Raw genomic sequence first — 12,626 nt, forward strand, 5'->3', positions numbered from 1 at the left:
GGCTGGTGAATTTGGGTACATCCCATCGGTACACAAACCAATTGTTGTAACTAGATACGCTCTACACCAAATAGTATGTACTAAACCTTGCACAGCATTAGTGTTTGGGCCTATTTGATCACCGACAGGATCTGCCATACTGGACTCGCACTAGTCTGATCGTCACCTAGTCCGGCGCCTTGTCTCTGTCCAATATTAGATACCGCACGCCAATATGTAAGAAACCAGATGAGGCAGAATAATCTTCTGTTAGAAAAAGTTTCTTTCTAACCCCCAGTCAGCTTCATAACTGAGCAGATTGGTGAGCTGAGCACTTCCGAAAACCTGTCCCCCAGCTGAGCACTTGAAAAATCAGACTCTTGGGGTGGCTTTTGCACAAAGGTTGCAATAACCCTGTGTTACAATAGTCTTTTTATTAGATCTATGGGAACTGCAGGTCAATTAGCAATGGGACAATTGTTTAAATACATAGATTCAGATTTATTTAATAGATGGCAGAGCAAAAATCTAGTAGGCAACTGGGATTCATTCAAGGACAGGACCACTGACTTACCCAGGAAGCTAAATAAAATATGAGTTTGAGTTTCCTACAGGAGTAGAAAAGGAGTAGGACAAGGAAAAGAATCCGCTGCGTTGTTTGGATGTCAGTGTTTCAGTCTGCGTTTGATCCATGCTGCTGGAGGAGATTGCGCTGCTGTGGGAGTAAATCTATTATAGCTGCCGTACAGCATATAAATATATTTAGCAGCCTTATCTCATGAAAGAGAGATTTGCTTTGGCAGCGCAGTTATCACATCTCCAGTGCTGCGTAGCAGCAGTAATAAGCCAGTTAAAATGACATCTCCCATCTCTTCAGAGTGTCTGCAAGAAGTTACAGGATGTGACTTCAGGTGGCATTTCACAAATGCATTTTATTAGGGGACAGTGTTTTAGAAAACTCGTTTGACATGGATACACAGCGTGCCTCATGTTTTTTAAGCCAAACCTCTGTGTCTGGTGGCGCTCAACCTTTTTGCCCCACAGGCTGGATGGGCAGTGCCCTGTCTGTCCGTATGGTGGATCTGGCTGGTGGCCCTGACCAGTGTGTGGAGTGGGCACAGCGGGGGGAGGGAGGTGTAGCCCCACCTGGCCTGGCCGTGGGGGGCTTAAGGATTGGTCAACAGAGGAGGAATAGCAGTATTAGTGCCACTGTTCCCACACCACCACATTTTCCAACCTGTGGGGAGCTCCACAGGCCAGATGCCATGGCTCTACTGGCTGGATTTGGCCCATGGACTGGGGTTGAGCATCCCTGTCTGTTGTTCTGGACAGTCTGCTTGAATGACCAGGGCACCTGGCCTGAGTTCTCTCTACCATGTGACTCATCCAAATTTTGCCTTTTTTTCTCCATGCATTAGTTGCACACTTCAGTTCCCCCCCCGACATTTTGTTCCTGTTTACCTCCTTATTTTGCACCTTTTTACCTCTTCTTGTCTCACTTGAGCGTTCACCACGTTATGTAAAAGCGGTGCGAGGATGATGCATCTTGGCGAGCTTCATTTGGTATCAGAACGGCTCCACTAATCATTTTCCCTTTCCACCCGGCCTAAAAGCCTGAGGCTGAATTGATTCAGTCTTTGCAGGTTAGTCTAAGCTGCCGAGACTGAACTGATCATGAAGTGAACAGACATTCACTTTTGATTCCAGAAATGCAGCCATGTCTTCAGTGACCCAGGCCAGAAGCTGGAGGGTACTAAAGCACACCTCCCTACTCAGCTGGAGCAGACAGCTTGGGTTAAGGCAGGGGTGGGCAAAAAGTGGCCTGGGGGCCAGATGCAGCTCTCCAGGCCATTCTGTCTGGCCTGCGGGGCCCCTAAAAAATTTAGAAAATTAATATTAATCTGCCCTGGGCTGCCTGTCATGCGGCCCTCGATGGCTTGCTAATACTCAGTAAGCAGCCATCTGCCCAAAATAATTGCCCGCCCCTGGGCTAAGGCTAGCCTGCCCACCCTGCCAGGGGGCGGGACTTGCGGGAGAGGTGCAAAGCATCCTGGGAGGCTGGGGGAATACAAGTTGACTTGAATCTGGAGGGGATCTGGGGCGCAAGTTCAATTAACTGATTTAACTTAAATCAGCTAAGTCTGATACTACATCCATCCAGGTTTGTCTTAAATCAGTTTCAGCCATTTTGAAAGGGGTTTATGTGCACTGAGCTTCCGCTGTGTTACGGATTTGAACCAGTTGCCAATCGCTTCTACAGGTTCATGTGTAATTTCTGTCCCTAGCCCTGAAGATCAAATCCTAAGGCTCCCTAGGAGTTTTCTTTCGTTGGGATAGAAGATAAACTGAGCAAGAACTTCCGAAGTGGGGTCAAGTTCTCTTTGGGTCGCACCTTGGGATCACAGGGTTCTCTGTAGTCCGATGTACTGAGCAGGTTACGGTGTAAAATGACAAGGGAAAGCTCCCTAAAGGGGCTTCTCCATATTCAGTAATGATGCAATCCAGTTAACCCTAGAGTGGTGGCTTTTTAGCTTTTTGTCTTTTTGGGGGGGATCATTTAAAGGAACAGGTTTCTCCAGTCTGAGTTCCCTGGCCCTGCATTCTAGGATCCAGTTTGATCGGTTTCTTTTGACTATATTGGAACCCACCTCCTGGATGGTTGGTAATCACTAAAGCCCTACCTCTTTCATTTAGAAAGTGGGTTGCAGTAGTCCTAATTCTTTTGAAATGTCTATAGATACCACTTTTGTGATTCTTAGAAGAAATTCAGAGAATATTGAAATACACCTTCGTTTCCAAAGGAACAGGAACTTCCTCAGGGCAGACTGAGTGGTTGCAAATTGGCCTGCCTCTGTTGACTCTAGTGGAGCTATGACACTTTACACCAGCTGAGGCTCTGACCTCTAATTATTTGCTAAAGAGAGTCCTGTTCTCATCTCACTTCGAGTGGTCATAAAACTCCCTGGGTGTAATGGACTTATACCGCAAGAAGTGCAAGAAGGATCCCAGTCTCTCTCTTTCTCTCAACAGTGATTGCAACCCCTGCTGTAAGTATGAATGGTTTTACCAGTATGTTTCAAAGCATTTGTGCATTTGATTTTGTTTTTCCCCCCTAATCATATAGGGGCTGGTTCAATGATTATTGAAAGCATTTCCGATAGACTACAAAATCCACTGATGAGCAGAAACCCATTTCTTGGTTTAATTAAAACAGCTCTGCTGTCTTTAGGAATGAAAATCTCAGATTAAAAAAACTGTATCTTTATTAATCCACTTTGATAAGTAGCTTCCTTCTTTGTTTTAAAGAATCATAACCAAAGCCTACTTTCAGCTCCACAAGAGATCTAGCAGATGCTTGAAGCCACAAACAAAGTTCATCTTCAAACATGTTTAAAAATTGCACAGTTTATAAATACAGATAAATAAATACAATTTAATATGTGGGGGGGGGAAGTCACAGGAAGGCATGCTTCCAGTACAGTACAAAAATACTACATTCACTGTGATGCTCTGCAGATTGTCATCTATCAGCTTCATAAATTAAACATGTTGATAGGCAAGAGAGTTCATTCTTAAGGAAGTACTTTATTTTCAAGAGCAGTGTAGGGAAACATCAAGTTGAAGCATCAGTAAACTACAAATCTGTGTTCTTAATATTATACACAGCTAATAATGCACTGAGTATACAGAGGCAAAGTTACCTATTATGAGCTCCTTCGGGGTCTGGCTGATCCCGTGAAACAGTGTAAATATTCAAATATGTCGCTACACTGGCCTGATTCCCACCTTTGCATCCTTAGACCCTCATTTTGCTAGGACTTGTACACATGCTTAACTTCAGGGACTGATCAGTATGGAAAGGAAAGGAGAGGTGAGGATTTTTGTGGGTGGTATCTTTTATTGGACCAACTGTATAGTTGGGATAAAATTAGACCAGAAATGCAAAGCATAAGACCTGAAGAAGAAAGCTTTGCATTCAAAAGCTTGGCTAACTTTATCCCAACTATACAGTTGATCCAATAAAAAATACCCACACAAATCCTTACCTCTTGCATACTTCCTGGCCCATCACAGCTACAACATCGCTCTAACGCTGCCATAATATAAAGTCCTTTGTATTTAAGTCCTTAGCAGGAAAAGGGCCACTGTGATGTTACTGTGGTTGCCTGGGTGTAAGAACAAATGGACCCTATAAACTCTTTTCCATTTCCCATATGTTGGCTTAAAAATAAAGCCATAAACTGGTTTAAGATCACAAGGGTTTTCAAACAGTTTACAGCACTGGAAGAAGTCTCACAGGATGCCTTTCAAAACTCTGTCTATATATAGATACAGATATATATTTTAGCTATGTTATGCTCAGATATATAAAATATATTTATAAACATTTTGATCTTTCTAAATTTACAGTAGAGTACTGATAATAAAAAGGCTGTCAACTTAAGCTTTTGTTTCAGCCAGTGTAGATGACATTCTGCAAATGGGGGAAGAGATCAAATAATGTTGAGGGCCTTGACTGTGCCACTTTGCTCAGTGGAGCCATTGATATGAAATCATTGACAGGGTTGGAGCATACTCTCTTCCTTTTCACTTCCATCTCTCTTTCACTACTCCACTTCCAGCAGCTGTTGCCTTGTGTGGTCAGGCCTGTAACTTCTCTTCTTTTGAATGCTATTATGTGCCCTCTTGGCATGTTATTCCTCGTCTGACCAGTGTTAACCAGCTGGAATTTTTTTCAGAATGAGCATCTCTCTCTTTCCCCATTATTTTGTTTTAACCATTTTAATGAAGCTGAGAGTAAAGCGGGGGGGATGGCTCAAAGCAAGGGATTTTATGGTAATACCGTATCCTGTATTCATGAGAATCTTCATTCATTTCTGTGCAGTGCATTTTGAATGTGGACTACTCAACGCTCATATCCCATACACGGTTCTTACAGAAACTGCCTGTACAAAATGCTGCGAAACAGCTAACAGCACAGTTGACTGAATCCCTTTGTCAACTACTCAGATATGGCAAGGTCACTAGTCATGTAAGCTATTTCATGGTGAATAACTGATGGGCCTCAGATCAGATCCACATATGAGAGAGCTGCATGACCAACTTGTGGGGTGATCTGATTCTCACTGGCTTCCAGGGGGGCTGGACTGAGCCCTCTGCTTCCCACCTGTACCAAGGTTGCCAGGCTTCTGTGCGGGGGATGCCTGTGTACTCTGATAGCAATCACCCAATGAACTAATCAGTGCTGTCACTCAGCCTCCAACTTTCTGTCTGTGATTTCTGAAGGCTCAGCTCCTTGTCCGGTTTCAGCAAGGCTGAGTACCCACAGCTCCAACTGAAGTCAGCTAAAGCTGCAGACACTCCGGCCCCCTAAATGCATGGTGCATGCAGGTCTTACACGGCGTACCCACCCACTGGCCTTGCAGAACTGGTGGACACATTTAAAAAAAAAAATAGGTTGCAATAAGAACAGGTCAGGATGAAAGTAGTCTTCTGAGAGGCAGTTCTCAACATCTTAGATTCTGGCAGAGTCCTAAGCTGCCTAAGAAAATCCAAGATTTGAATAGCCAAACTACCCGTTTTTGGGAAGCTGAAAACTGAGCACAACCTTTCTTTTTTTTGTCATTTAAACACGTGTCATTAACAGTAATTCCAAAAACATGCCTGGGAAACTACACCAAGGATTTGCCAGCTAATTAAGCATTAAAGCAATTATGAAATTGACAGCACAAAAGAATCTTTAAAGGTAGGCATTTCAGAAGCACTCAGCATTGGTCTCTCTGCTCCAATAAAGATCGATAATAAAATGCTCAATGTAAGACTTGGCAAATGCTGAGTGCTTTTTAAAATCCCACGCAAGATGGGATAACAGAAATTAGCAGTTAAAAACCCTATATTTGGGTCTTATTCATGCAATCTGTAATTTACATTCAAATAGTATCTCACATGCTTTGGGTAATAGTTCAGTAAGTTCATTTGTGAATACAGTTGCATGCAATATTTTTGTACCTGAGGCTATATATTTCTTCCAAAGGGAAAAAAGTATCTTTACAAACCTTGTGTCTTGGCTGATCTTATGAAAATGCAATATATATTGCATTTTCATATATATATATATATAAATGTGCATGTGTATGTGTTTGAAACATCAGTTTAGCTGTAGGTAGATGTAAAAATAGTCTGTTGGTGGTGTGGAGAGAACATAACAAACACATATCTTAAGTTTTGGATGCAAAAAGACAGTGTTTGCCTGTCTGCTGAGAAAGGGTGGCCAGTGAAGATACTGCAAGTTATAGGTATCAACAAGAAGTGACCCCCTCACTTGGTGAGTAGACTTATTCCCATGAATTCCAGTGAAACTACTGAAAATGAGTAAGGGCACCATAATTCAGCCCTTGCCCAGTATTGGAATACATACATTAAGGTATGTTTCTGCAAAGTATGAGGCCAATAGGATTTGAGCGAACTCAACAACGGGGTGGAACAGATCAATTGGGAAGTCATCAGTAGTCATAATGGGCGTGTCCAGACGAGCACATCTGCAGTGCTGCATACTGCACACACAAGTGTTCTCTGTGTTGCAAGGGTGAGCTGCCTGTGCATGCACCTCTCCAGTTTTTTTCCTCACCCCTGTGGGTTTTTTGACCCCCAGATATCCAGGGGTCAAAACAAAAAAAAAACGGGAGCAGTGCAAGCATGGGCAGAGTGTGCTGCTGAAAAGCAGAGCTGGGCCTCCTGGAGCTGTGCTGCAGCTGCTAGCCAGGCTCTGCCCGGCAGGAGCGCTGCAGGTACAGTCCCGGGATGCCCCCAGGACCCCAGGTAAAGCTGCTGAGGTCAGTGCAACACTGGCCCCAGCTTCCCCTACCCCACCTAGGATAACTTTCTGCAATGACTCTGAAAGCAAAGGGATCAACACAAGTCAGGCTGAGTGGCTGGGAAGATGTTTATTAAATGGCATGAACTACGCACCAGAGAGGAAAGGCTCAAATCTTGGACCTAGTGACCGCAGCTGGGATGAGTCACTCTGGGAGAAATGGGAGAGGAACAAGAAGGAGAAGCAGAAAGGGTGGGATCAAGATAAGCTAAAGAATCACTAGCACTTTGGATCCGATGCCTGTTCCCAGGCCCCAACCCCCAAATATCTGAGGTTTGGCTGAGAGAGGCAGCAGTGTCTGCGCAGAACGGCTGTTTCCTATTGCAGCTCGGCTCACTGCAGTCTCAATAATAATTTTTAGCTTTTTCTCAATTTACACAAATAACGACTTGCGCAACAAAAGGTGCCGATAACAGAATACCTGCACCCCTGAGGCTTTGCAGCCAGAGGTATCACAAAGGAGGGATGAGCATTATTTCTCCTCTGCCTTTGCACCCTTTGCAAATTTAAGGCCGAAGGAAGCTGCGACTTGCTGAAGCTCTCACAGAGCATCAGCACCAGAATCCGGATAACCCAGCTGTCGTTCTCTGGCTGTTTTGCCTGCTCCCCTGTACGTCCTGCCTCATGCTGTTGCAGTGTTAATCCCTGTGTGTTCTCCTCCCGTATCAAGATGCACCAGCTTCCCCATGTGTTCTTTCAGTGCTGTCAAAGGGACAGGGACACTTATCAATACGCAAGGAAAATACACCATGATTTCCAGAGAAACACCTATTGTCCCGACTGCATTTGAATCAACCCCTTCTCCGTGCCTGTACCTCTGAGTGGGGTATACAGTCAAGAACTGCACTACCCTACAAACCAGCACCTTGCTGGAGGCCTCTGGAGATGGATTAGTAGATGGGCAACTCCTCCCACCCCCTTCTGCAGTACCGCACCTTGAGGTACCTGCCATTGCCTCTCTCCTGTCCATAATCGCTCACTCCTGTTGGGCTTATTTCCCCTCCATACTTTGCTGAATCTCTTCCTTTCCATCAATTTCTTACTACATTTCTACCCTCTTACACGTGTTCTCTCTTTTCTATGGTAGCTCCACTTCCCTCCACTCACCACATTCGTGTTCAGGCCCTTTGTCTTTCTCAAAACCTTAGGGACAAGGCATACAACGCCAGTGGTGCTGCTCAGTGGTTACCAGTGAAGCCACCTGAAACAGCCGCTGTATCTGCTTCAGCCCATCCTCTGTGCAGAGATTTGGCTACTGGCTCTATATAGCTGGGAGTCTGCTGGCCATGCACAGCTGAAGCCACTTAGGGGCTGTGTAGTCTTGTGGATGACTTCTATAGCCTATACCCTCCTTCACAGATGAACTGAAGTGCTTTTGCTAAGTTGGGGGTATACATACCTATTTCCCCAACTGTATACATCTCTAGGGCTATATCTTTACCAGAGATTTTTCACCCTGGGTGCCATGCGGTGCAAGGAGAATGCCATGTGTGAGGACATAAGGAGATAGATGCAGACACATTCCTGCCTGGCTCATCTCTTGTCCCCACTGCCTGGCTCTTCTGCAGGGAGGTTAGCACTTTAACACATAAGATAGTTTTTGAAGCTCAATTCATACAAGTTCAAGGGGTGCCTCGAGTCCAATGAGTGGGTGCCTGGAGTCGACAAAGGTTGAGATCCACTCTGTACTGGAAACACAGTAGCTAGTACTGGCATGCTGGAACATACTGCCCCATTCCAGGCAGGCAGCTTTACAGAGCAGAACCCATGTAGCTGTATCCATGCTAATTAGTTTAGGACAGGCTAATTGGTGCTGTCACTCAGCTGTGCTAACTAGCCTGTCTGCAGCACCACAGAGCAGTGGTTACATTGCTTTTGGTTTGAGACAGCCTGCCTGAAGCAGCACAGCTAAAACCATCGGCACCAGTTTATTGAATGCATGTTTATTGAATAGACATAGTCTTAATGTATGCAGGCAATTCCCTTTCCCGTCAGCCGTGCATGGACAAACCAGCTTTGAGCCGAGTGGCCCCTGCTAACTCAAGTAATACCCCCTTTTCCTGCTCCTTGTTTGGTGGCTGAGAGCAGTGAGATATATTTAAGGTCCTGCACTAAAAACAAGTCAGCTACTTCACGATCCTGAAAGTAAGGCTGGCTCTGTAGTATCACTTCCAAATGACCCTCCTTGTTTTAGCTCTGTGAAGATGCTATTATGTTTTTTAATTAGGAAGGCATAAAAATAACCCCCCCAAACAGCCAGTTCTACTGGATAAGTGTCGGGGAGCTATCCTCCATCACAGCGCGGAAGATATTCTGGAAGAACTTGTGTGATAGCAGGGCAACAAGCTAGACCTGGTCTCTATGCTTTTAGCCCTATTGCCCATCACCAAAACTGCCTGCGTCCTTGATTATCACCAATATCTACAATTTCCAGGTTTCAGTTGCACCGCGCCTTCTGCTCAGCTTTGGTGGTACCTGAGGTTTGTCATCCCACATCACTGCCAAAGCAAAACCAAACTGCTTTCAGCTGATCTGTCTTCAGCAAGCCTTCTTGCACTAAAATGAATTTTCCTAGTCAGCCTTCAGTACCCAGTACTTCAAGGAAAACTGAAGTGATCTGTTACTGTACTCTTACTAGTAAAGAACAATTCATATTAATAATGAATTATTAAAGGACTATTTAAAAATACCTGTTGTTGTCTATCAGAATCTTCCTTCTGTGGTGTCTATGTGGGTCTTTGATTTAATGATAAACCATAAATAGATGGTTCTTGTTTAGTGGCTTACTCTTGCAAATTAAATGCTGTAATTAGAATATCTTCTATAGTATTTTTGCTTGAATTGATTGCTCAAATTAAGGGTCAGCTTTATGAAACTTCTGACTTTGTCCTAGTGAAATTGTTCAACACCTAAAGAGCCCCTTCTCTGTAAAATCTGTGCATCAGCTTTTTGATACAGCCCATGGGGGTTTTCATGTTGAGAAATGTGCTGTTTTCCCAACTTTTGCACCACCCTGCACAATTCTTTTCTGAATACAAACCAGTACAGTACATTTTTAAAGTAAAACATGCTTTTATCACCATTTAAGAAAAATACGAAAAATGTTAACAGTTGAAAACGAACTCTAGAAATCTCTATACCTGTCTTTGATTCCTTTTGTGCAAACGGAAGATTACTTTACACTCGGCAACTCCAGCCCAAGCAGCAGAGTGCAATGCATCCAAGTCAACCCAGCACTGATGTGCATTGTGCTCAACTCAACACTGGTCTTCACTGCACTCAACTCTAGTGTGTGTTGATCAACTCGCCTGGAAATCGGGCAGAGTTGAAGGTGTCTGGTATTTCACAAGAAGCACTCAGCACCGCACAGACTGAGCAGTTCTTAGTACTGTAGTTAGGACCACTGATGCAAACTAAGGACTTGATTTGGCTACTGTGAAATCAATGGGAGTTTTGCCAATGATTGCAATGACAGCATCATCAAGCCTTGTTTCTAAGTCCTTATTCAGGAAAATTGTCTCTCTTCAGCGGACATTTTCCTGAGTAGGGTCTGATGGCATCAACTCCTAAAAAAAACAAAAACAAAAAAAACCCTTTCCTTTTTTTCTGCAGGAATACATTGTTTTTTTTCTTAGATGACACCAGCCTCCAATTAATCTATACAGTCTTTGTATGTGTAATGCTACCAGTATGTGAATAACAAAATATTTTATTCATTTGAGGTAATCAATTAACTATTTCAAACACTAGGCTCTGGAAAACTCTCTCATTTCAAGTTATATTTGGTCCTTTATGCCAACATGGCTATAGCATTACAATTTTCATTTCTAAATATAAAAACCCCCCAAAATCATAGCATAAAAAGGAAAGATTAAAGTGCATATGTCATACACAGACGCTCATTCTGCTAGGCACTCCATAGAGGTGCGCTCTTACTCTTTGCAGGATTGGGGTAAAAGGGTCAACAACAGAAATTCAAGTGCAAATTACTGCTACTGCTTGCAAAGCTCATCACTCCAGTGACTAGAAGGCCCAGTCCTGCAAGCCCTCCGTATGCAGCACTCCCCTGCAATCCCATGGGGTTTCCATGGGATCTTGAAGGCCTGCAGAGGTGGACCCACCAGTAAAATTCAACCAAGGTCTCTTTACAAACAAAGTCCTTGTTCACTTATAGCTAATGTGTAGTCATAATAAAAATGCTTTTAACCTGTGTACCTGCTCGCAGGCCTACGGGGTAGGAGGACTTTGGATAAACTGGAAAATACAGGGGGGAAAAACTAGGAACTTCAAGTAGGGCAGTGCAGTGTCAATTTAGTGCGAAGAGCTACTATGTAGGGTCCTTGGATTTGCCACTCAGCTATGCAATAAAGATTATCTAGATTTGCTCTTAGATATATTTCTCATCGTATAGGTGTGCAAACAGAGAGACAGAGCTTGCATGGGATGAAGGTTCTTCAGGTCTGACTACTTCATCTAAGTTGCATCTTTGTCAGATGAGTTGCTGCCCATATTAGTCCTTCATCGGAGTTTTTGATGTTATTTACAATATTTTGTGCTTTTGAACTTTTCCAGGAATTGGGCAATGCCCCCCAAGAGTGCCATGGCCATGGCCTTTTGGAAAATGTCCTTCATCATCTTGAAACAGATAAGAAAAGAGTTCTGTTTTTTCCAGGACAACCAAGTGCCTCCATGGCTGTATCTATAGAGATATATATAGATTACAACTCTAAGTTAAAGGCTCTTAATAAGACATCCAGGTCACCCACGTTAGCAGCTTGAAACAGTTCTGGCTGGTCCATCATCGAAAGAGCGATCCTGAGAGCTGCCCAGATATTACCTGATATTGCAGGATGGGGAACCTGCTGTTGATTCCTGCTCTTTCTCTGCAGGCTGAGAGCAGTGAGGAAATTGCTGACAGCCTCCCTGTAGGGGAGGAAAGAGAGGCGACATACAAACATCACAATGTTATCGTGTTTAAAAATGAGGTGTATTGTTTTGTCTTCCTTCTGTGGCTTTGGTACAAACTAAGATGCATTATTTGACTATGTTTGACCACAGTTCTGTTCATACTATTCTTGCGGGACCTGCCCTACCCCTTTTTTCAGTTGCTTGCTGATGAGCCTTTACTGATATAATTATCAAATGGCTTCAAGCCAAAGCAAGGGTCCAGGCAGTGCTGGGTTTAGCCTTAAGCTACGGTTTAGGGCCTCACAATATGAGGGGCCTCTAAATAAGAAAAAAACCCAACCCTGGACATTTCCATTCTAATATGACAAAAATATACATATATCTATGACTCCACAATTATTATTGGTATTGAGTTCATAAATTTGTGCAGAAATAACAATACTTCCTCTTAAAATTTCATGAAACCCATTTTTTTGGATTTTGTGGGTTATTGTTATTATATGGGGCCTCTTAAACTGGACACAGTTTAGGGCCTCAGCACGTTGTAATCCGGCACTAGGTCCAGGGCAGTAGCATAACTAGGCAAGATGAGAAGGGCACCAGCCCTGGGCACCAACTTATTCCTTCCCCCTTCCCTACCAGTCTGCTACATCTGGAGCAGCCCTGCCCCTTTGCATCACAGGAGCTCAGCTGAAGAAGCTCTGGACCATCCGGCCATAGGAGCTGTGTGCCAGGACATGGCAGGAGCAGCCACGTGCTGCCCAACCATAGGAACTGGGTGCAACCTGGATACCTGACACATGGAAGATATCTAATTTTAGCCAATTTAAAAAAAAATGAAATCTTCATATTTTCCCAAGCAGGA

At 43.8% G+C, this 12,626-nt stretch overlaps 1 protein-coding gene across 4 annotated transcripts in view; it reads right to left on the bottom strand.

Moving 5' to 3' along the window:
- Nucleotides 1-3,233: 3,233 nt before the first annotated feature.
- The window catches only part of PEX5L (peroxisomal biogenesis factor 5 like), a 213,945-nt gene continuing 204,552 nt past the window's right edge, over nucleotides 3,234-12,626 (bottom strand). For all 4 annotated transcript variants that reach the window (XM_090051218.1, XM_090051216.1, XM_090051215.1 and 1 more), the window contains one exon: nucleotides 3,234-11,776. In XM_090051218.1, the coding sequence (XP_089907344.1) occupies nucleotides 11,572-11,776 (205 nt within the window). In that variant the 3' untranslated portion in view covers nucleotides 3,234-11,571. The remainder of the gene's footprint in view (nucleotides 11,777-12,626) is intronic.

Source organism: Crocodylus siamensis, chromosome 6, assembly GCF_052110815.1.
Source record: "Crocodylus siamensis isolate JL-2025a chromosome 6, ASM5211081v1, whole genome shotgun sequence".
NCBI classification, from domain to species: domain Eukaryota; kingdom Metazoa; phylum Chordata; order Crocodylia; family Crocodylidae; genus Crocodylus; species Crocodylus siamensis.